This window comes from Accipiter gentilis, chromosome 6 (genome assembly GCF_929443795.1).
Source record: "Accipiter gentilis chromosome 6, bAccGen1.1, whole genome shotgun sequence".
Classification (NCBI taxonomy): Eukaryota; Metazoa; Chordata; class Aves; order Accipitriformes; family Accipitridae; genus Astur; species Astur gentilis.
The window spans coordinates 32,497,979-32,520,880 of record NC_064885.1 but is presented as its reverse complement, the minus strand read 5'-3'; the positions used below and the strand labels follow the sequence as shown (position 1 = coordinate 32,520,880).

The 22,902-nt window shown below is 48.1% G+C and overlaps 2 protein-coding genes across 2 annotated transcripts in view; one reads left to right on the top strand and one right to left on the bottom strand.

Moving 5' to 3' along the window:
• Positions 1-15,340: 15,340 nt before the first annotated feature.
• LOC126039414 (cytoskeleton-associated protein 5-like) lies at positions 15,341-19,556 on the bottom strand. Its single transcript, XM_049802505.1, has 2 exons — positions 15,830-19,556; positions 15,341-15,393 (listed from the first exon to the last, which is right to left on the bottom strand). Exons 1-2 carry the CDS (start codon positions 19,554-19,556, stop codon positions 15,341-15,343), a joined length of 3,780 nt encoding a protein of 1,259 aa, XP_049658462.1.
• LPP (LIM domain containing preferred translocation partner in lipoma) overlaps positions 16,638-22,902 on the top strand; it is a 552,127-nt gene continuing 545,862 nt past the window's right edge. The window contains exon 1 of the mRNA XM_049803003.1: positions 16,638-16,650. The gene's annotated coding sequence lies outside the window, so the exon portion shown is untranslated. The remainder of the gene's footprint in view (positions 16,651-22,902) is intronic.

The window sequence follows — 22,902 nt, the reverse complement described above, 5'->3', positions numbered from 1 at the left end:
TTCCTCAAGGGACACATTTTCCCCCAGGCAGGAGCCCAGGTAGCAGAGCTGTCAGGCTGCTTCATTGCTTCTGGTTGCAGAGACACAGCCCTGATCAAAGCCCCCTGGGGACACAAGCCGTTTGTGTCCAGCAGCCCAGGTAGCACCCCTTCAGTTCAGTGCAGTGGGCTTCCACCTCACTTGCCCTGAGACAAAAGCTAGCTGGGGATGCTCCAGTGCAATTCCTGCATCATGAGGTCCCTGACCCTTTTTGTAAAGGTGAAGCCCCCAAAATTTTACACATGAGGCATAAGAAAATGAATTCATTTGCTCATCCCATCCACACCTCCCTCTTCTACCCAGCATGGGTCATTTCCCAGAGATTTCCCTCTTGGAAGAGTTTTCCATCATTTCTCTGGGTTTTGTCCTCCAGCCCTCACCCTGGCTCAGTACCATCTCGCTAGTCCTGCTCAGATTTCCCTCTCTGAGCTGGAGATGCTGCCCCATCATCAAGGGGGCTGCTGTGCCCCAAAGTCCCACCAGGGAAGGCAGCCCTATGGCTGGGGAGTCCCCGGCCCATTTGCAGTCTGCAGTAGCAATACATGGAAAAAGCTCTGAGCAGGACCAAGGTTTACAGGCTGAGCAATGCATGGGTCTGGGTCTGGAGGAGGACCGTTGCCTGCTCTGCAGGGCTCAGTGCATACCAGACACGTGTGACAACAGTGTGTAACGAGTGCCTGTGAGTCTCTGCGCGTGTCCACCCCCATTTGCTTGCCTCTGCGAGTACATATGTTTGCAAGCACACGTGTGAGCCTGCGTGTCCACAGTCCTAACCCCATTTCTCTGGGAAGAAGCCACTCAAGAGCTCTTTCCAAGTAACATTTCCAATAAAGAAACCTGCGTAAATGGTGCGTAAAGCTTTTATGAATCAAGCCCTTAATCAGAACTTCAGGTTTCCAAGCACATCCTTCAGGCCTAACAGCCCTTTAATGCATTCATCACATTAAGAGTTAATTTACAACACGCGGTTTGAGACAAGCTCTCGGCCCTTCGGTGAGGATCCGCCTGAAGTGCGAGCCGTGCGTTAACAACCCAAATGTATTCTGCTCTCAGGAAAAAAAAATTACCCTTGATATTTTTGCCCTTCAAGGGAGACTCTGGGCTGTGGAACAACATAGCAATGGTGTGACGGGACCACCGCCGCGTTCATGAATTTTAGATGCCTGAGAGAAATTATCTATTTTGCCGGACCCTTGCTGGGCTCAATCAGTTCCTCCGTGGTTGGTGACAATTAAGAGCCAGTATGATGCAAAGAGGATATTTTAGACGCTGCTTGACACCAAGGCTCCCATCCCACTAGCGGTCTCTTCTCTACCTCCCAGGACACGTCCCTTCTCTCTCTTTCCCCCAAAAGGATCAGCATGGTTGACATGTTCCCAGTTTCCAGGAAATGGGCTTTCATGTCCAAAGGTTGTGTGTTTCAATGCAGAAATGATAATTATGTTGGAAGGAGAGGAGTTCATTGCCTAACTCCATCTGCCCATGCAGGACATTGGGAAGTCTTGTGGCTGAACTGCAGAGCACTTTGTTCCATGCAGAGTGGGTATCAAAACCGCAGATCTTCCCTCATGTCTCACTTTTCTTCCTCTCTCTCTTCTCTAAGCAGATAACAATTTCCAGACCATTTTTCTCTTTTGAGACCGTACTATTCTGGAGCGAAGCCACAAATCTGCTAGTGAAATAAAAAGGCCATGCAAAGAGCTTTGTTAAGCAGCATCTTTCCTGGGGAGATCTCGCAAAGCTTTGCAAAGTTTGCAGATCCAGAAGGTCACAATAGTAGCACTCAATGTGGTGGTGTCCCCATGTCCTCTTTTGTCTTCTGTCTCATAGTAACAGGTCAAAAACTGAGACACAGGGGGACATGAAGGGAGATTACAACACCATGCTGCCAGCAGTACAACAATCTCCCCCCTCCTCAGCCCCACTGTCCCCCTTTGCTGCACCAGTAACGCTGCATGGCACAGCTCCCTGCCTCAGCCTGTCACATCCCAGCTGCAGATGTGGGCTCCACTGCATTCAGTAGAGTCATACCAGGAGAAAGGAGATGATAATCAGCTGTACCCCTAATAGAGATGGCCAGAAAAGCTTTACAGTTTTGGATGAAAAAAAGCTATTTTAATTTAAATGAAAATCTTTTTCAAAACATATCAATTTCAGCACAATATTGTCTAGGAAAAAGAGGCTCAAATTATCCTGTATTCATATGCTGGCATTGGATGATTTCCATTTTTCATCTGTTTTGATTCAAAACCAAACCCACAGTTTATAAGAGAGAGGGAGAGAGAGAGAGAGAGATCTCATATAGCTTTAAAGGTCAAAGCAAACCGAAGCTCGAATTCACTAAAACTAAACGTTTTAATTAAAACACTTTTATAAGTTAGTAACATTGGAAAAGTTTAAAACTTTGGGTTTTTCTACATCAGAACTGGAAAAAAAGAGAAGGATTTGTGGAATTTTAATGAAAAAAACATGGAGTTCCCACCCTGATCTTCTACTGACCGACTGACATGAGGAACACAGGAACCTTCACATCCCTCACCTGCTTGATTCGGACTGGAGATTTGGACATACACCTTCTACAAAAAAAAGCCTTACTTATCTGTTATCTCTCTCTCTCGCTGGCGCCTGCTCAAATTGCTCCACTTTTCCACAAGGTAAATAGAACAGACCTGTTACACTTTGCCTGGACCCTGCTTAGAGTATCACCCCTCCAGCAATAAATTGTCCCCTGCCTTGGGGAAAATTTTAAACAGCCAATGATGAAGATGACATTGCTTTTGCTAGGCAAAGTTTGCTCAATCTTCCTGCCAAAACCCCCATTCCTTGATATGTAATTTCGTTCCCAGCCTCTGCCCATTCCTCCTGTTGTGTCTGCCTTGGTGTCCCTTGCTCAGCAGAGAGTCTCTGCCCGCGAGCATCTTCTCAACATTGCAAAGCCCGGCTCACAACTGGGGACATATGTTCTTTTCACTTTTGTACAAGGATCTTGGTTAGCTAATGCCAGCTACTCGAGGTTTTCCTGTGTTTATAGAAGATGGTGAAAGCTGTATGGTGTGATTGGGAAAGCTTCAATTTCCCAGCCTGGGAAAATACTCTGTTGACTTTTGCAACAGAGCACAGACAAGTCCTCTGCTGCACAACAGGCAGACAAATAATTCTCATGCAATTTATCGCAACTCTCTTGATCCAGTCTTTGAATTTGGGAGCCTTATATCATGTAAATACGTATGAAAGCATATTAGCTTCTTTGATCATATTAACCTGCTGCTGTGCACAATTAGTTTGAAATCTTTGTCTGAAAAGCTCCATATTAGTGTAAGAAGAGACGCAGGGGAGGGATTCAGCCTGTCAGAAGAAAATGACTTGCGAGGATGAAAATTTTGTACAATTAAGTGATTCAAACATAATTCTTGCTAGTCTAACATGGAAACCAAGTCCAACTGTATCATAAAGAGCTCTAGGATGTTGCTGAGCCCTCAGCTAGGCTTGTCTCGGGGCAGACACAGTGCCTGTCTGTGGGTGGACACAGCACAGAAGAGAAGATGATGTCGAGGCCTTGTTATTAAAGAATTTATGATCTTATCAGTGGCTGGTATAAAAAATTCCAGTTTAAATGCTGGGTTTCCAGTCCTGTATCTTCTCTTATCCATGGGATGATAGCTCAGTTTCTGGAGGGAACCAGTTTTGTGTTCTTTGAAAATATGTTGATCAACTCATGGGATGGAAGTTTTTGTATACTGCAGTTTCACCTTGACTGTATCAATTTCATTGCCTTGAATACCCTTGTCTGGAAGGGTTGTCCATCCTGTTTTCTCCAAACACTGCCTGACATCATCCTTTGAGTAAGCTATCAAAGAAGCTCGCTATCCTTGTGAGATCAGTCTGGCCTCTGCTGGAATGGATCCCATCTCCTCTCCCCCACATAGACCATTCACCTGACCATTTACCATTTTTAGCCTCTCCAATCAGGTGAAAGGATCAAGACAATGACAGTGTTGTTTCTCCTGTACAAGGCATGGGAATTACTGCTTCTACTCATAGATTTCTGCCTCTGCCTTGGTCTTACTGCTCGAGGTGGCTAGAACTGCAGCCTCCTAAGGGAGATATAAAACCCCTCAAAGCCACTTCTCCACTTGTGCAATAGCAGCAGTGTCTCTTATCTGCAAAGACCATATAAGCAGTAAAATACTCCATCTGAGCTGGGCACAGCCAAGTTTCCAGTGTAATTAAATGTGAGGATCAGTTATGGGGGAAGGGAAGAAATCTAACCCTGTTGAATGAGGGTATTCCAGAGGGAGCTGGTTAAAATAATCCATGAGGCTAATTAGCCATGTTATTTTCTTGTTATTCCTTGGACCCCTGCATGGTGTCAGATGTTTGATAGTGGCTATTCTCCAATCACCAGCAAAAGGAAACAAACAGCATCCTCTAAACACTCTGCTGGGAGAAAGTTCGTTATACCGCATCTTCATCTGTGCAAGACCCAGTGAGATCAGCATCTTTACACAGTTCCTTGGTCTGTCAGTGCTACTAAAACACAGCGGTTCTCCTTGTTTCATGTGTCTGACAGTGCCGATATGCTCTGGTCTTCCTGGAAAAAGCCCACCTCACACTGCTTGAAAAATCTGCTAAGCTCCTTTTTCTGCAACTCACACTGCTGTCACATCCTTAGCTGACAGTCAGTCTACACAATTAGAATTAGGTGCTTTGTTTTTCAAGAGGGAGATGGAGGCAGAGATGAAAGAGCTACCCATGCCACATGTTTTGCATTTGCTCACATGCTGATTTAGCCTCTTGCAAAGGTTGAAGTGGAGCAGCAAAGAGGCTCTTCTGGCCATGCTAAAGGACCTTGTTGGCAAACGGACCTGGGTCCTGACATTGCCTTGCTGAGCCCTCTATGTATTTTGTGTGGCAGGAGTGCACTAAGGTGGTTAGAGGAGAATGTGAGTCTCTTGCAAACCTAACTAGAGTTTGGGAAATGTTCACCTGAATATGGCATCCTGGTTTGTGCCAGACAGCAAACTGTTGGCTTAAAATCCCCCAGCCAAGTGTTTTGGTGCACAGACCTAAACCTTCAGAAGTGGGAAGAACTGGACATATAAGAAACTCAATGGTCATCAGTTACTTGGCACCTGGCTCTTTCAGAGGATGCGAGACCTCATCTTAGGCAGAAAATGTGCACATTACAGATTGAGTCCAATTTCAGACCTGTTCCTCTGCTCCTAGATGTAAATGGAGTGTAATAACAGGCAGCGAACAGCAGCGGGGGGACGGGGGGATTGCTCCTGTTCGTATAGGCAGAGGAGATGGTTCCCCATGGTTGCATGCACTTTCAGCAAAAGCAGTGCACCTTTGGGATGGGCTGTGGAAAAGCTATATCCCTTGGACAATTTGATGGGGGATGATACTGGGAATAATGATAGCATTATCTGAGCATTGTCATGCTTCTCTCCTAACTGAGCTGAGTGACCTGTATGCTTTTTGGCACCGTGGGAGACTGTTTGCTAAATGAGACAACAGCTAGGCATTTCCAGGCTTGTCATAATTTGGGGAATTGCAAAGAAATAAATTATTTACCAGCTGAATAGAGAAAAGAGAGGAAAATAGCAGGGATTGCAAACACTTGATATATCTTTTCTCTTCCGCTCTGTTAGTAATGGTTCTATGAGCAGTGATAATTCAGGAGCAGCCCTTTACCTCCACAGCCGACGGAGATGATTTTCCAATTAGCCAAACTTTCAGGTTACCTCCCGTGAGCGCTGTGGAGAACTCACCAATGTGCTATGCAGCCCTGCTTGTCATTTCCACCCTTTCAACTCACCTTGCTGCCTGGTCCTTCTTGCAGAAACCATGAGAGTCAGGCACAGGTTCATACGTGGACATGTCCTTGTGTCCAGCAAAATGCCAGAGAGCTGCTTTACAACAGTTGTGGCAATGAGGAACAAATGAAGGTAAAGGGAGCTCTGCTTCCCTGTCTGGGGCTTGCCCTGAGTGTTGGACCCCTGCAGATGCTACTGGATCAATGCAGTTCCAGGGACCGCTGCAGCAAAGGGGTCGGGCTCAGGGAGAGGATCTGCTGGTCCCCAAGCAAGGAGGCACCCAGTGAGCTCAGCAATCCCTTTAGCTCAATCAGCTCCTGCAGGGCCACAGAGAACCCTGACTGTCCAGGTGGAAACTAAAGAAACCCACTGCCTCATTTACAGCAGTGATTCCTTGCCGACAGATGCAAATCGCCGTAGCCTTGTGGGTGGATCTTGCTCTGAGCACACTTGGTCTGTGAATACCAGCTTATCTAATACATTTTCTTCCCTGAATCTGTATCTCGGAGGCTTTCATGGGGCTTTTCCAACGCAGCCTGCAGGACCTTCTGTGTCTGCCAAAGTACCCTGGCTGGAGGGGACCCAGGTCTCCATACAGGCTGTTCTGAGTTAGTCTTGGAGTTGCAGCAGCGCCAGGACTTTTCAAGTTTGCAGGTGTCCAACAGCCTGAACACTGATGGGAAACCTCCCTAAAAATATATGGTCCATTCAATCAGGAGTGCTCATTGGATTTCTGAGTGGAGTTTTCTGAACTGTGTGGTCCAGAAAGTCAAAAGAAATGGTCAGATTAGTATTTCTAGTGCTAAAAATTTACTAAAATCCTCTGCTTCTCTGTTGCTTGGCTTCCCCTGACCAAAGACCAACATGCAACCAGACTTTTTACTGCCTTTAATCTTCCTGAGACTCAGAGAAGTAAAATCCCCAGGGACTGACTTTCAGCTTTTTCTTTTGTAAGGACTCAAACCATCCCTTCCTTGGGGTCTGCGAGGATGCTTACTCCAGTGACCTGCCTGGGCAAAGAAGCATGCTGGGGACAGGATAAGAAATAACCATAAGGAGGCAAGTGTCACCCAATGAAAAATACTGCTCTGTTCTGCTAACCTTTAATTTTCCAATGGAATAGCCACCTCTTGTGTCTGGTGGCAGGTGACCCACAGCCAGTCTGCCTGTGTGATGGGCTCAGGGGGCTGGAGGGGGGATAGTCCTTAGAGGTGTGAGCACAGAGTCAGGACATCGCTTGTGTACCTGGGCTACAGTCTGCTTTCATCACCGCTAAGCGCTGCCACACGTGTTAGCAACACGATGGGGAATCTCTCAGGGGTGCCTGTCCTTGGGCATCAGCACTTCCTCTTGCATGAGGATGCAGTCATGCAAAGTGGCCTCTCAGCATGAGGCACGTACCTGTTACCAAAGCACTCTGAAGAAAGCTAAGGTTCTCATTATTTTCTGAGCCTGGCGACAGTGCTGTTGCTTCATCATCTGAGGCTCTTTCTTGTGCTTCTGAGGAGCTGACAGGAGTCCACCCACTCCCAGTCAGTGGGGAGAGCTCCTGACTAAGCACCCTGCAGCTATGTGCACTCCTGCAGGGCCCAGCTTGATCCCTGAATTGTTTTACAGACCAGGGCTATATTCACACCACCAATGAGCAGCCATGTAAGGAGGTCTCTGGAGAATATCCTGGAGACCTAATCCTGGCTAGATCTATGCCAAAGACGAACTCACAGCCCATGGTAGTGTCTCTAGCCCAGGCAGCCTTTTCTAAATGGATACTGAAAGGCAAAAAAGGTGGCAAAGAGCAGCTGGAAGCAGGGAAATACCTCAGCTATAAGGTCAGAGCTGTCTTGATATTTCCTTTAGGTATGGAAATTGTAATTAAACTTTCATCCTCATCCCTAAGTGGGTTTTGGTTCAAGCCCTGTAGGTCATGGTGCTGCTCTGCAGATCCCAGAGAGTAAGTGGCTTCTCTACTGGACTGTTTGCCTTGGTGGCATTTAGTCACATTTCTCACACTGGCAGCACCTTCAGCCTGACCCAATAGGGAACCCCTTCTGAAGAACATCACTGCATAAATGCTGTAAATCACATTGGCCCCAGCAATGGGACTTGCAGGGATAGGTGTGTGCTGTGGGAGGGCAGAGTTTGGGAGAGGCATTGGAGAGCCAGGCTGCAAGTTGCTGGTATGCTAAAAGTCCCATTACTAAAGACTTAGCCTGAGTTTCTTGGGCATAATGGCATTCTTCCCAGTTATGATGCCTTCTTTCCATGGGCTCCCAGAGTTGTAAGCCGTGCCAGGTACCTCAAATGCTCTCAGATCTGCATATTGAAGTTTCTCAGAGATGAATTACCATGTATAATTGCCATGATGGATAACACGGCAAGGTATCGAACGGGGCCCTGGAGTCATTCAGGACCTACATTCGCCCCTTTTGTTCAGATGAAAAATTAAATGATTCTTAAAATAATAAATGTGCACCCTGGAGAGAAATACTCAGCTGCTCCCTCAAGAGGTGCAGTGCTGTTCATGTGTTGAGCAAGGAATAATGAAGGTAATTGAAAAGTTATTACTTTGGGGGCAAATTTATCTTGGCTTGTATAGCCTTGCAAATACACTTGACTGGGGAAGAAATCCATGCACTGCAACAGGGAGAACAGCCATGCTTTAGAAAAACCAGGCCATCAGATCTGGGGTCAGATTCTGCACTGCCATTTTCTTTGTGTGGTCACAAAGGTCTTGAGCTAATCCTGTGCCAACCAGTTGTACCGTGCTACCTGATCAGACCAGGGTGAGAGCGTGCAAGTTAATGCGTGTCACCCGGGCTGGGACAGGCTAAAACCTCTGCTGGCCAGGCCACGGAGGAGAACTCACTAAGATGCCAGCAACCAGTCAGGGAAACAGTGTGCTTGGATATGAACAGCAGCATAAGTTCTGTATGGGAGAGGTTGGCCCTAGCCAACCTGTTGGCATTACTGAGTCACGTCAAGGGAGACCGCAAGGGTTTGGCCATGCTTCCTCTCTCTGCTATCAGCCATTTGGTCTCTTCCATGGAATTTTGTCTTCTCTGTGGCCGTAGCCAAATGGTGGAGGTGGAAGCGGGATGGGAGGACCGGCAGGTATGGGGAGGAGCGGCTGCACAATCTGGCTTGGAGCACACTGAGCTGGAGAAAGTCCGTGAGGAGCCACTGAGATGGCGAAGGCAGATGTACGAGGTGAGGTGGAAGGGTTGGGTTTGAGCCTGAAGATGAGAAGGACAAGGAGCATCTCACTGCTGGCTTCAGCTACTGACGAGGGAACCGAGAGGCTGGAGCTGGACTGACCTCAGAGATGCACAGCAACAGGACAAGAGGCCACGGGCATAGGCTACAGCAGGGGCAATGCCAATGGGGTATAATGGAAAAAAAGACCTTCATAACAAGTGGTGTGGTCCCAAGAGAGGACAGAGGTGGAGAAATCTCTGTCTTTGGAGATATTAAAAACTCAGCAGGACAAGGCCCAGAGCAACATGACCTAACTTTGAAGTTGGCCCCTTCGTGCAGGGGGGGAGGACCAGAGACCTCCAGAGGTCTCATCCTGCCTCGGTTGTGCTGCTGCTTTGGTGCCGATTTGAAAAGAAGAGAAATTAAACTTTGCTAGTTCTGCAGAGGCCAAGGAAGATGCGGGAGCTGCACTCCGCCTCACTGGAGAGGTGTGTCTCAGACTAAGGTACAGCTGACGAATACTTTCTGGTTGTGCTAAAGGATTGAAAGGTTTTTCAGATTTCTCAGACCGGGCAATGACAGTGACTCTGTCCCCTGCAGCTCAGTGAGGGGTCGGAGTCTCCTACAAGACTGTGCATTGATTCCTTGAGGTGTTCTAAGAGATGGTGCAGGAGCAGTTGCGTGAGCATCCAGTGTGTGAGTGGTCTCCCCTGCCCTGCACACCCTGAAGAGAGAAAAGCAAGAAAAAAACAAAAGGGAAAATTCGCTCCTCAGTGTCTGCCTGGGACCTGGCCTGGCTGCAGGGAATTTCAAAGCAACGCTTCAAAAAGGGGGTTTTGTTTCTTTTTTTTTTTTTTTCCTGTTTGTTTTTAAAAATTAATTCAAATTAAGTGAAAGTTTTCACATGCTGTGTTTTTTTTTTTTTTTTTAAAAAGCTCTCAAATAATTAGAGTACTCAAAGTAAACAGACTTTTCATGCTTTATTACCTGATGTGTATTATGGCTCCATTAATGCACTGTGGCACTTCTGCCATTTTCCATATTTCAAATAGTTTTAAAGATGGGACTCAAATCATCAACATTAATTGCCAGCAAAACAGAACTGAACCTTCTAAAAGGCAAATAATTTTATAGCTCTAATTTGATTAAGTAGTAAAGCTTATTGTTTCCATCTTAGGTGGACAGTAAAAACACAAGTTAATATTTATTAATCTTAATGTGCAGGCCAGGTAATTACACAGCTCATTGTGACAGTGAGGACTGCGTGACTCTCACTTGCTCTCGCTGTATGTTTGCACACCCTTCGGGTAAACAGGAAAGAGAGGAAGGTTTGGTGCTAATTAGAGAGATGAAATTCTCTTTCCAAAGGGCTGCTGATTTTAATTGTGTACTCAGGACTATGGATGCAGGTAGGTAATTGTGTTTGGTGACAACAGCCAAAAAACAGGAGTGGGTAAGCAGCTCTGGAAGGAGCAGTGACTTACGTATGCAGAACTACTTGTGTAGGCATGCACACACAGAGTCACACATACGTTCTCCCAATGTGGTGTTCATTTCCCCACACAGAAATCTTTCCACACCTCCAAAATTATTTTTTTCCCCATGTTTTTTTTTTCTTCTTGTCCTTTTCCTTGCAGCCTTTAGGCAAATCCAGCTGAGACATGGAGCATCCCAATGCTGCGAGCAGGTCCAGCACCGCACTGTCACCAGCATGAGCTGTGGGACAGACATGCTGGGGGCATTGCTGGAAGCTGAGTCTTGAGCTCAGGAAACTTTGGGGCAGTTTCTGCCCTGCTGCGACTCTCCCTGTGCAGACCATGACAAGAGGATGGAGCAACGGACAGAGGTGTGAGGGAGGAGAGAGCTTTTGCAGCCAGTGGACAGTTGCCTCTCCTTGGCTGCTGGTTCAAACCCACCTCAGGACAGCCGTGTCTGGAAGGCTTTGCCTGCAGCAGTTTTACTTGCGAGGTGTCTGTGAGGTGTCCATCACTGCACTGAGCACTTGTCAGCGTCTTGGCTGGTAGACACTGGGCTCTTCTGTAGGAAAGATGCTTTTACAGAGCAGGTGTAGATACAGATGTGGGAGAAAGATCAAGACAGTTGCCCAGGGCAGATAAGACCCATCACTTTGCTAAGTCAGAACTATGCCAGGTGCAGAGAGCTTTCATGTCTCTCCTTTGCCTGTGCCTGCGCTGAGCCCACTCTAACCACAAGGGCTTCCCATGGCAAACTGAGCATTGCCTTCAGCCACACCGTATCTGTTCAAATGCCAAACCCGGCTGGGACCTGCTGAGCCAAGGCAAGATTGGCCCCACAGCTTCACAGACCGGGCTAGCTGGCGGTGAATAGGTACTCAACCTGTGACCTCTGGATCGGCACTGACCTGAATTAACACAAGCTACTTCCAAGACCATTTGTGCTGGGCAGGAGCAGATTTTGAAGTTTTCTAACATCCTTTCAATTGACCCAGTGAGGAAGAAAAGAGCCTCAGAGAATCACAAGTCTACCATTTGATTTCCCCACCAAGCCTGCTCAGCATCTTGCAGGATTGGCCCTCCTGCATCCTGCCTTTTAATTGCTGACTGATTGTAATATAGGATTTTATTTTCCCTATAATGACTCTTGGGGCCCCCAGATGTTCTCCTCAAGTGTGGTTGCGTCAGCACTAGAGACTGAATGACTGATACCAGCAATTTTTACAGCTTGAAAGAAGAGAAATATGTGAAGGGGATTTAATTTAGCTCCAATATTGTGTCTTCATCTTCAAGACTCTACAAGAAAACGACACCAAAAGGTTATTTTACAACGAGAGGAGGGAGAATTAGCCTGAGAGAGGGAGAGATCACCAAGCTGGCTTTCTAATATCAGTTCATTACAGAAAACACGTTTGCACAGCCACTTTGCTGCTGCTGTTAATTTAAACCTGGATGATTAAAAGCTGTAATTGCACCATTTAAAATAAATGTCCGCTATCTGGATTATGATATTTTTAATTAGTGTAGCTCTATCGAATGTTTTTATCCCTCTGATTGATTTGTTTATACTGTATTTATTTATAAGTCATTGATCTCCCTGACCCTGCTATCTCCTGAGCATGCAGTTTGGTCATGATTCCAGCAAATGGAAGAGGACTGAACCAGGAAAGAGCAAAAGGTACGAGGTCAGCTCTCCCTTATGAGCTCTTTGCAGCTCTCTTTCTTCACCTCCCGACCCAGGTGCTCTTTTGCTCTTTGCTCTTCCCTAGGGCTGTGAGGGAGGATGAACGGCCTGGAGGACTGGCTGTCTGGGAGGCAGAATAGGGGAAAATTGAATTTCCACCCAGCAAACCTCAGGATGCGGTGCTGACAGGAGCATTGCAGGACCCCAAGGTTTCATCCTGTGTGTTAGGACCCATTCCTTCACCATTGCTTCGCAGGCAGGAACCTGCTCCTCTCTCTCTTTAAAAATGTAAAATTTCCCTGGCAGAAGGCATGATTTCCTGGCAGGCCGGGTTCAATGTGCTGGAAATAGCTTTCAGGGCACAGGCCTTCACTGTCCAGATCTGAGTGCGAAGCATATTTCTAAGCCTCACTCTCTTTCCTAACACTACCTGAATGTGACTGTTGGGTAAAATCCAGAATAAGCACCTAGACCCAGGCTGGACCATGATACCCCATTGCATGCTGTTCTTTGCAGGGGCAAGGAGGTGCAAGCAAGAATAACTTGTAGATCATCTTGATGTTCAGGGCACTCCTGATTGCCGCTCAGGGGCTGCGCTGAGGGGCACGTGTGAGAACGTGCTGAGAATATTCAAGAGGCTGCTTGCTCCTGTAGGACTCCAGGTCATCTCTGCTGATGCACTTATCTCCTATCACATGTAATATCTGCAGGACAGGGACTGTCACTTGCTCTGACTTTGTGCTGCACCCACTACAGGAGGTTTCTGACTGCTGACAAGGGCACTGAGGCAGTCTGATAACGTGATGCATAACGATGAATAGTCTGTGGCAAATACTGCAAGGCAAGTATCTGCATGGCAAATACTGCAAGGCTTCCAAACACTTGACTTTCCTCCATTTTCTACATTCTCTGGAACCCTTAAGGAATGGATCAGGCCTTCGGCATTATAGAAGTGGAGTCTGCCTATGTCCCCTGGCTACAAGATAGTGTGTGGCCTCAGCATATGAGTGCTGTCTGCTAGTTAATGGCTTTTCCTCTAGCAGTGTGCCAGATGCAGCACTGCAGCTGCAGCATGGGTCAGGACAGCCTGGTGATAGCACATTGCCAGCGAGGCTTTTGCTAAGAGAATGCTATTACTGGGCAAGTTTCAGTGTGGACTGAGTGACAGGGCAGTAGAAGGACAGCCCTCCCAGGTAACTGTGCCAGAATGATGTTTGTGCATCTGTACAGAGCATTTCCAGGACTCAGTGGCGAGGAAGCTGTAAAAGCTGCTGCTCATGGGGCACTGACTACCAGCAAAAAGGGAGCACAGCATTGAAGGAAACCTCCTGGAACAGCATGTCCAGTCACCTGACCTCACAGCTCAACAGGGGTAGGAATTTACTTTTGGATGGCCCCATAAATGGCACCCAGCTGCATTGCATGTAAGCTACACTGCTCCACTCCAGCCTCAAAGCTTATGTCCTTCAGCACAAAAAGAGAGGGTGTCCCAAGGACAGAGCAGAAAGGAATCAAAGAATAGGAACTGTAGAGGCTTCAGCCATGTTCTCATTATGAATCCTCTAGCTACCCACCCAGAAAGTAAGGCAGAAACTACATATGGATGTACCAGAGCTTGATTTCATGGGTACTGGCGCAGCCCCTGGGCAGGTACAGCACTAGATGACTGGGGCAGGTGAGGAGGTGGCCATGACTTCGTAGTGGCATTAGAGAGAATTATATTCTGCAGCAAACAAGTCACTTTGGCCATTCAGAAAGGATAATTACACTTTGAGATCTCTGGGGTGTATTTTTCTTGTTGGCCAGTGATCAGACTGTGTATTCCTTTTTTTCTTATTTTAATTAAAAATATTGGTTTGCCATGTTCACCAGGCAGCTAGCTCTCTCTGCCTGAGTACAAACGCTTAATAGCATTTTGTAATTGGCTGAATTGTCTATTAGTAAATAAGCCTTGTAATTTAGTGAGCATCCTTGAAGTGCTTACTGTTATACCCAACACAAAGCTGAGAAGTCCTACCTTCAGGAACTTACAGGCAAGAGGGGTGTTAAAGACAAATCAAAGTGGTTTTACATGAGAACAGCAGTGTGCTCCCTGGTGGAAGGGATGGGCTGGGATGAGGCATTGATGTTCTGCAGTTGTCCATAGCAAGTCTGCTTTCTTGAACTGTTTCAGTTTGACAAGTGGAAGTGGGTTTGAAAGTCTATGTCTTATTGATTTTACCTAAGAGAAAACAGAAAGTTGTACAAATCGCTTTCCCTAATGCGTTTCCTATTGCAACCTTTGCCTTTGATAGGCTCATTGTGCAACTGGTGGCCATTGTGCAGAAAGGTAGAGATGCTGTTTGAAAGCCCCGATCTCTTCAGGGAGCTCCCAGACGGGAACCAGGGCACTGTTGGCCTGATACTTTACTAACCATGAACGTGTTGACTGCCAGAAAATCCCATGTCAGAAGGACCCCTGTGGAGGTTGTCCAGTCAGGGTCAGCACGCCAACTGGTTCTCTGCCCTGTGCCCTGGCGAGATTTGTGTGCTCTGGGTTCAGTTGTGCCCCAAGGTATCTGTCTCACCCACCTTATTTTTTTAAAGGCTAAAAAGTTGTGCTCTGACATGGAAACATGAAGACTTGAAGCTCTGGAAACAAAGCAAACCCTATAGCTGTTCCCTGCAGCACACAGGGAACCTGGGAGACCCTCTTCCCTTTGCCTGCATTCCACATCTGCTGGTCTTAAGACCTACCTCCTCTTTGGCTTTGGAAAGAGCAGCAATTTGCTCTTCTTTCTATTTACCTGCACCCCTTGGAGAAGAGATCAGCCTCCGCATGCTCACTCAAGGAGCCCAGCCTGAGCTGGAGTGACACTCCCTAGGTACACACATGCTTTTAATGCTCCCCAGCTGAGTGCCTGTGCCTCAACACTACCTGCCTCACTCTTTGCTCTTCTGAGCAACAGCAAGAGAGACATCATTAGAAACTGGGACCAGCTCCTGGGGGGCTGCAGCCCTGGGGTGCTAGTGCACAGATAACTCACGCGGTATTCATGCTGGAGTTCTTCTTTATTGGTTTGTGGTTCACACCATCTGCCCGTTGATGTGTGTGTGGAGGAGGGCTGGCTAGTTCTGAAGTCCCAGTGCTATTTCTGCTGGTGGTTCTTCACGCTCCCAGGGACATCACTGTTGTGCAGCCCTGGAAAGGAGGGAGAAGCATGACATTGGCATCCTTCGAGGGGAGCTGGCTGGCAGGGAACCTGACGTGGGCTGCCTTGCTCTCAAGGCTGTGTTGCTGCTGCAGGCGAATGGCAGGTTTTCCAGGTGGCAGGCTGGCATCATCTCCTTCCCCTTTAGGGTCCCTCCTGGGATCCTCATTGATCTAAGGGGAGATGCTTCCACCACAGGGTACATCCCCAAGGGAGAAGGAGGAAGATGCTCTCTCGTGTCCTGTTCTGCCCAGATGATGGCCAGGCTTTGCTTCACATAGCTCTGCAAGAAGAGGGAGAGGTTGTCCAGGAAAGACTCCAACTTTCCCTTGGGCCATTTTTTCTTACATTCATATAAAACCTCTAGACCCTCTTTCAAACTCTTCTTGAAGCAAATTTTTTAGAAGATGCTCTCTAAAAGATTACCTGCTTTGTCCTTTGCAACCCCGCGAGCTTCCCAGGGGACCTCCTCCCCTGCTCCCACAGCTCTTTCATTTGCCCCCAGCTTGGCAGTAGGACTGACTGTCTTTCGGAGGTAAGCTTCCACCTCGGAGCCAGCTGCGTCCTCGATCAGGGTGAGGTGGTTCAGGATCCTCACTCCTTTCAGCTTGCACAAGTTGTGCAGCAGAGTTTTCAGGGTCCACAGCAGAAGTTTGTTTGTGTGCTGCCTCAGTTTTTGCTCTGAGAGAGCCTTCATGAGTATGTGGACATCCAGCAGGATTTCATCCAGGTTGATGGTGCTGATGGTGCCTGGGAGAAGCCACGTGGTCCTCCACAGGCACTTGACCAGCAGGTCAGAAAACTTATCTGGGGTGCCCTCAGCAGTCAGGCTGCCTTGGAGCAGCTTCAGCAAGGCACAAAAAATCCTCGTCTGGTCAGATTTTTCCAATACCCTCTTCATGAGGACATTAATGGACTGTACAAGCTTCCGATCTTCCTCTACATCTCCGTCCAGGAAGTCTAGCATTAAGGTAAAGAGGTTGTTCATTACATCCTTAAGCACTTCCACTGAGACCTCCTGAGCCAGTTTCTTCTCCTGGAAGACACAGTTACAGGCCTGGATGACACAGTTACATTGCAGAATGATTTGTTCCTTCCCCCATTTCTTATCTGCTTCCTTTTGCTGCTGGATAAACTTGAGTGATTGAAAGCTGGCTACAAGGAATTCATTAATGTGCCCAGACATGGCTTCTATTTTGTTCTTCTGTCTCAGGATCTCCTCAATTTCTTTCATTGCCTGGATGCTGGTGTCAGTATCACCACTGTTAATGCGACAAATAAGGGAATTAATGGTGAAGGTCATGTTATGACATGTGTCATCAGTGTCTGAGAAGATAGGCAGGGTTTGGAATTCAGGGATCGTTTCTAGCCGAATAATATCCTTCAGTCTAAAGCGATTATATTTTCTGGAGACCAGCCTGCTTGCTTGCTCCCCTACATGCGGAGGCAGTGTCTGGGGAGCCACATCCACCATATTGGAATTGTCTCCTTGAGAGCAGGTGGGGTCTAGCTTTGAAGGTGCATCTCCTGCATACTGATGGGTGACTTCAGATCTTGTGTTTGAATCATGCTGAGGTTTCTCACTGAAAAACTTTGCTGAAGAAACCCTTGACCTGCCAGGTTCCTGTTTTGCAATTTGTCCCAGCATTCTCATACGGTCTTCAGGAAGATCCCTAACCATTTTGAATAGGGCTTCCCCATGCGTTTTGCAAGCTGTGACCATTATGTTTAGAGCAGCACTATGAACAGCACTGTCTTGGTCTCCAAGGAATGCAGCTATCCTCTTCAAGGCTTTGCTAGGGTTTGGGTAACATACATCCAGGCCATACGTTTCAAGGAGATAACCCATCTCCACCAGGCAGCCTTCCTGCTGCTTAGTGTTATTGGACTTGATGCCTTCCATGAGAAAGCCAAACACCTTCTTAGCTGGATACACCAGGCACATCCTCTTCAGGACAGCATGCACCAATTTAATAACAGTTTGCCTTGGCTCCCCCATCTTCAGGATCAGGTATGGGAGGAAGGAAAAGGCCTCCTCGTCCATCAGCTGGTACTTTTCTTGGATCAGCAAGGTTAGCAGCAGATTGAGGTAATCTAGGCTCTTGATAAGTACCCATGTGTTGGTGTCAAAGAAACGCAGGGTGAGCCATTTCAGGATCAGGTCCAGGCAGCTGATAACTCCTTCCTTCTCTGTCTCTAAGTGCCTGGCCATGATGGCCAAGGCTTTGATGTGGTGCGGGAAGCTGGAGTGGAACATTTCCACCTGGAAGCTGCTGGACACACAACTGCTCATCTGAGCTTTCAGCTGCTTGACGTACCTGTCGCTGGGAGCAGTGAAGTTCCACTGTAGCATTTTTCTGCCTTTCTCATCCCTCATTCTCTGCTCTTTCCCCTTGGGGACAATGTTGAAGATAGGTCCCAGTTTGCTGACCCCATCCTTCAGGGTGGAATTCATTTGTGCATTTCCCTTGGCTGCACCTGTGTGTTTCAGGACCGCTTCTCCTGACCTGGGCTCCTTGGGACCCTGCTTCTCCTCTCTGCGGGTTTTGGGTGCTGGCTCTTTAGCTGACGCTTGTGAAGACAAGGCTGATGCTGCAGGTGGTATGGTTAGAACAGAGGGGAAAGCGGTCATGGTGGTGAGTCTAGGGTGTCTGGGAAGTGACTTAGCAGAAGCAGTGGACTGGGCTGACGTACCGTCATTGGCATTCTCTAGTATTGCAAGTACGTGGTCCTTTGCAGCTGCCTTCAGTGCACTGGTGGCTTCGATCATCTTCTCAAAGCCAAGGTGCATTATGAAGAAAGGCAGGGCTGCCTGTGAGGCTGTCTGCACATCCCTGTTGCTGTCCTGCAGGGAAGAGTAGAGGTGAGGCACACACCGAAGCAGGTCCGAGGGAGCTGACTTGAGGGTTGGCAGCTGTTCAGCCAGCCACTGCACCAGCTCTTGCTTCTGTAAAGGCATTTCTTCACCTAGATCTTCTGAAATGTCCTGCCCATCCAGCCACTCCAATACGTTGATCTGTGCAGCCCAGGCATTCACAGCAGCCAGGGCGGCAGCTCTCACGCTGCTTTTGCTTTCCCTAAACAGAGCAATGAGGGGAATGCCCAAGTCCTTCATGTGCCGTTTGACGTTTGTACCCATGGCTGTGGACAGTTGCTGGAGGATCCTCAGGGCCATCTGTACCAGGGTGGGGTTCGAGTTGCAGAGACAAGCCCTCAGGGCTCTTGGGAGCTCTCCTATGTTTGGCTGGATGAATCTGGCATCCTGAATGATGCCTGCAACCTCTTCCAGGCCCTCCCTCTGAATGGTCCAGTTCTTCTCCTGCAGCTTTGACACCAGCTCTGGTGTGATCCTGTCACCAATGTCTATGGCTTCAGTCCTTCTGTGATCCCCTGGGTCCTCCTGGGCCCTGCCATCTGGGCATGGCTTGGGATTGGCACGACTGGGAATTGGTGGGACCTGTCCGTGCAGCTTCTCCAGCTCAGCATGTATCTGGGGAAGAAGGGGCAGCTCCTCACTCTCAATCAGTACTCTCAGTGAGTCTCCCATGTACAGGTAAATAACCCCCAGCAAAGTGATGGCTGATCTCTGCACACCTGAGTGAACAGCAGCAAGAGCGAGCTTCAGGGTATTGACCAGTTCCTTGGCCTCCATCCCTGCAAAACCAAACTCCAGAATTGCATTTGACAGCCAGTCCAAGAACTTGGAATGGATCCTGGAGTTATCCTGTGAGAAGGCCAACAACATAGCGGTCTTTGCAGTCCAAGGCAATGAACATGCCTCTGCTATAGCTGTCAGGGCTCCTTGAGCATTGTTGCTGCATAACACATCTCCCACCATTTCCACCACACTTTCCAGGACGATTTGAGCAGATGTTCTGGAGAAGTCCCCTTTCTGGGCCAGCAAGGTGATGGTGTGAAGTTTCTTCTCCATCACCTGGAGCTTTGTTTCCTTGCGTCCTTGTGACAGCAGTCTCACCAGGGCTTGGCACGGTATCTCACTTTTCTTCAACTCACTAACAGTCTTTTGAAGGATATCCATGCTGGAAATCCTCTCTTTCCAATCATTGCTTTCCAAATGCTGTATGCAGGTTTCAGGGAGAACAGATGCCACCTTTTCCCTACACTCTTCTGCTGAGAGCTCCAGTTCAAACATGTTGTTTGGGCCCATTTTTCCTATTTGCTGTTGGCCTCTGTCCTTCCAGGGATGGTGAGGTTTCCTTCCAAGGACCCTAAACCAGGACCAAGAGAGTATTACTGGGTGTCCCTGCCACTAGGCCATGCTGAAGGGATGGAGATGTTAAGGCAGCAGCTTTGAGCCCCTCCTGGCAGGGCGCATGGAGCCCATGGAACAGCCCCAGAGAGCACCAGCCATTGTGAGGTTGGTGCGACCCCAGCTGTGCTGGGGGGACAGCCCACAGGGAGCCACAATGGTGTGCTGGTGTCCCATTGCCACAAGCAGCTACAGCTCTTCCCAGAGGGGCATCTGAGACTCCAAGGTCCAGGACCACTTCTTGAAGCTGGGAGGAGAAGACATCAGCACAGGTAACATCACCTCCAGCCCTCATTGCCTCCGTGGGCTGTTTATTCAAGCCACGGAAGATGCAGTCTCCTGCAGCCTGGAGCTCTTCTGTCTGGGAAATGGTGACTGCTACACAGTGTGACAAAGTTCCATCACCACAGGCCATCTGGTCCTGTGAGCCTTTAACTGGACACAGCCCCTCCTCCTTCTGCCCCTGCTTTTGCTGCTTAGACTGTGAAGTGTCAGAAGAGCTGAGGGAATAAGGGGTTGTTTTGGATGCTGAACAACAAAAAAATGCGAGGGGAAGGAGATTTGCATGGAAGTGATTTCTTACCGGTTGCCACTAGAACAAACCCCACTGCATTTAACCCTAGATAGAACAGCTCAGTTACTTTCATGTTATTTAACTTTATTCTAACCTATTAAAAATTGGCAACTCTGACATGAGAAATGCCGTTTAGAAACGACAAGCAGGCACTTAGTTTGGGGGGAAAAATCTTTGTCAGTGCAACAGCACTGCCTGCATTCTCACACAACTCTGGCCCCCGAAAATGTTGCTCCATGGAAAGCCCCTCTTTGCAGGACCCCTGTCTTCAGCCCGTCTCCCTTTGGTGAGGTCGAAGCCAGAGCTTGGACAGCCCCTGGCACGGAGGACACCCATCCTAAGCATCTGCTCTTACAAATACGGACCATAAATAGGACAATCTGTGCTCTTTGGCTCTCTCTGCTGGCTGCAGTGCACCCCATTCCTGGGCTTGTGCTCAGCAATGCACCCTTCGGGGAAGAGGCTGGTGTGGGGAGCAGAAACGCAGGGAAAGAAATATGGTATTTGAGCCTCTGGGAAGAATCACAAACCCTGACAAGCACAAGAAGTAAAATAGGGAAGGAAAGAGGTGGCAGCAAAGATTTACAAAAGAGCCTTGCAAATGTGACAGCCAATTTCCAGGGGGATCCTTTTTCTTCCTTAAACCTCAGTCCTGAGCAAAAGGAGAGATTTTTCTTGAAGGCAGAACACAGAGCTGTGTAAGGGAGCAAACGCTCTACCTCGGGGCACAGCAGCACCGGGCTTATTGCCGGGCTGGGAGGGATTCACTGACTTCTGCTCTGCACCCAGGAGAATCTCCTAACAAGGGTTGAGGGACGAGCAAGGGAGGACCCAGGAGCACGTCTCGGCTAACCTCCCGGGAGTGCTTGCCAGGGCTGGAGGCCAGAAGTGCTTCCTCTGTCTGTACCACGGAGCACGGCAGACTGCCGGCTGCAAGAGCCAGCTGCATGGGAAGTGGAGGCAGGCAACGGAGAGCATCAGGAGGCATGTTCTGGCATTGTGTGCAGGACCAAGTCCCTCTCTCTCTGGTCCAGCAGCTAACCCAGGTGATGAACAAAGTCTGGATTTGAGGGCATTGGTTCTATGCTTTTTCAGAGAATGTCTCCTTAGGAAACACCAGGAAACTTCATTAAATTAATTTTGTTAATTGAATGACTGGGTGGGTTTCTTTGTCAGATGAATGTTGGAAATACTAGTTCATGGCACAAACTGGCATTTGTACTATACATATGAGAAAAACTGAACTTGGTAATTTTTTTGTGACCTTGTTAATTTTTTATGTGTTCTATAAGTTGTTTATGGGGTAAGTCTCCTAAGACTGGGATCCAAAAAGCCTTCTGAGTTACTCACAGCATCTGGCCAAACCGCTATTCTCAGAAGTGCAATTAGGTGTTGACAAAAAGTAACAAATAATTCCCTAATAAAACAAAGAAAAAGGAGAAGAAAATGCTCAGTGTAAGTGAGTTTTATTGCATTATTCTGGTGAGAAGCTGTCAAAGAGTCAGAAGGTGTTCAGAGAGCAGATAGTACAGCCTGTTCCTTTATCATAATAACTTTTATTGCCTAGGTATAGCTTTTCTCACCCTGGTCAGTAAACATCCTGCTGCTTTGCTTTCAGAGAATTAGGACTCAGTTGCAGCAGCAAGTGCTTCTTTCCAAATGCCTGGTGCTGACCCATATGGGGGCTGGAGGTTGCTCCGGTGCTCCCTGGAGGTGCTGGGACTGGGCAGGATGAAAGGGAAGAAGATTCCAGTGGTGAGAGCAGCGGTCTGGGAATCCGAGATGCTCCCAGTGGCTGCAGATCAGAGTGATGGTGTAATGCTTGCTAGGAGCCACAGAGGCAAAGTAAATGCAAAGGCCGTGCAGAGCATCTTACAGGCTGTTCTGGGTGAAGGGTAGTTGTGCCCATGGGTCCAGGCTCTTGGTATTTTCTGCAGAGCCAAAAGGAGCAAACTGGTGTCAGAGTGGACCCAGGCTATGAAATCTGGATGCCACCAGTATTTCCTCTGCACCACAGCTAGGATGGCTTCAAACTACCTGTCACCAACAAGCCTTCTGGACCAAGGAAGACTTGCCTTTTTTACCAATTTGGGCTACACATAAAAAAATCCTGGCCTGCTTGCTAGAGCGAATGACCCCCCCTGGCATCATTAGTGGGAGAGTTTGCTGCTGGGGATGGCTGAGAAGCTCATCACTGACTTCCCATCAGGGGTTGTGTGTTTCCAGGCCTTATACAATCTTTTCTGGTTTTCATTAAAAGCAACTCTTCAGACAGCAGTTTCAAGCCCTTTTATGTGGTTCCTCATGGACATTTCCCTGCACTGCCTCAGATGAATCACCAGGTTGAAGGTAGGTACCTGCTGGAATGGGGATTGCTCTGGGTCTGCCCGTGACACTGAGTGCAAGAGGGGAGATGAATCAGCCGTGTGTGGATCATCACAGCCCATAACCTCCCTCAGGCCCCTGCTGAGGCTGCTCCTCCATGGAGCCTTGGCTCTGAGCTGCAGAGAACATCACTTGAAAACCTATCTCAAAAACTGCTCCCTCCTTCAGCAGGTCTGGCCCATGGAAGCTGACCGTACCGATGTGCTCATCCCAGATTCAACTTTGCCCAGCAAGAGTCTTCTTAGCCTAGGACACTGTTTCATGGCTGTG

Coding starts and splice junctions, on each gene's coding strand:
- LOC126039414 (XM_049802505.1), bottom strand. CDS start 19,556: ATGTTTGAACTGGAGCTCTCAGCAGAAGAGTGTAGGGAAAAGGTGGCA. Junction 15,394..15,829: donor GGTTGCAAAGGACAAAGCAG/GTAATCTTTTAG, acceptor CCTCCTTTCCAG/GGCTGCACAACAGTGATGTC.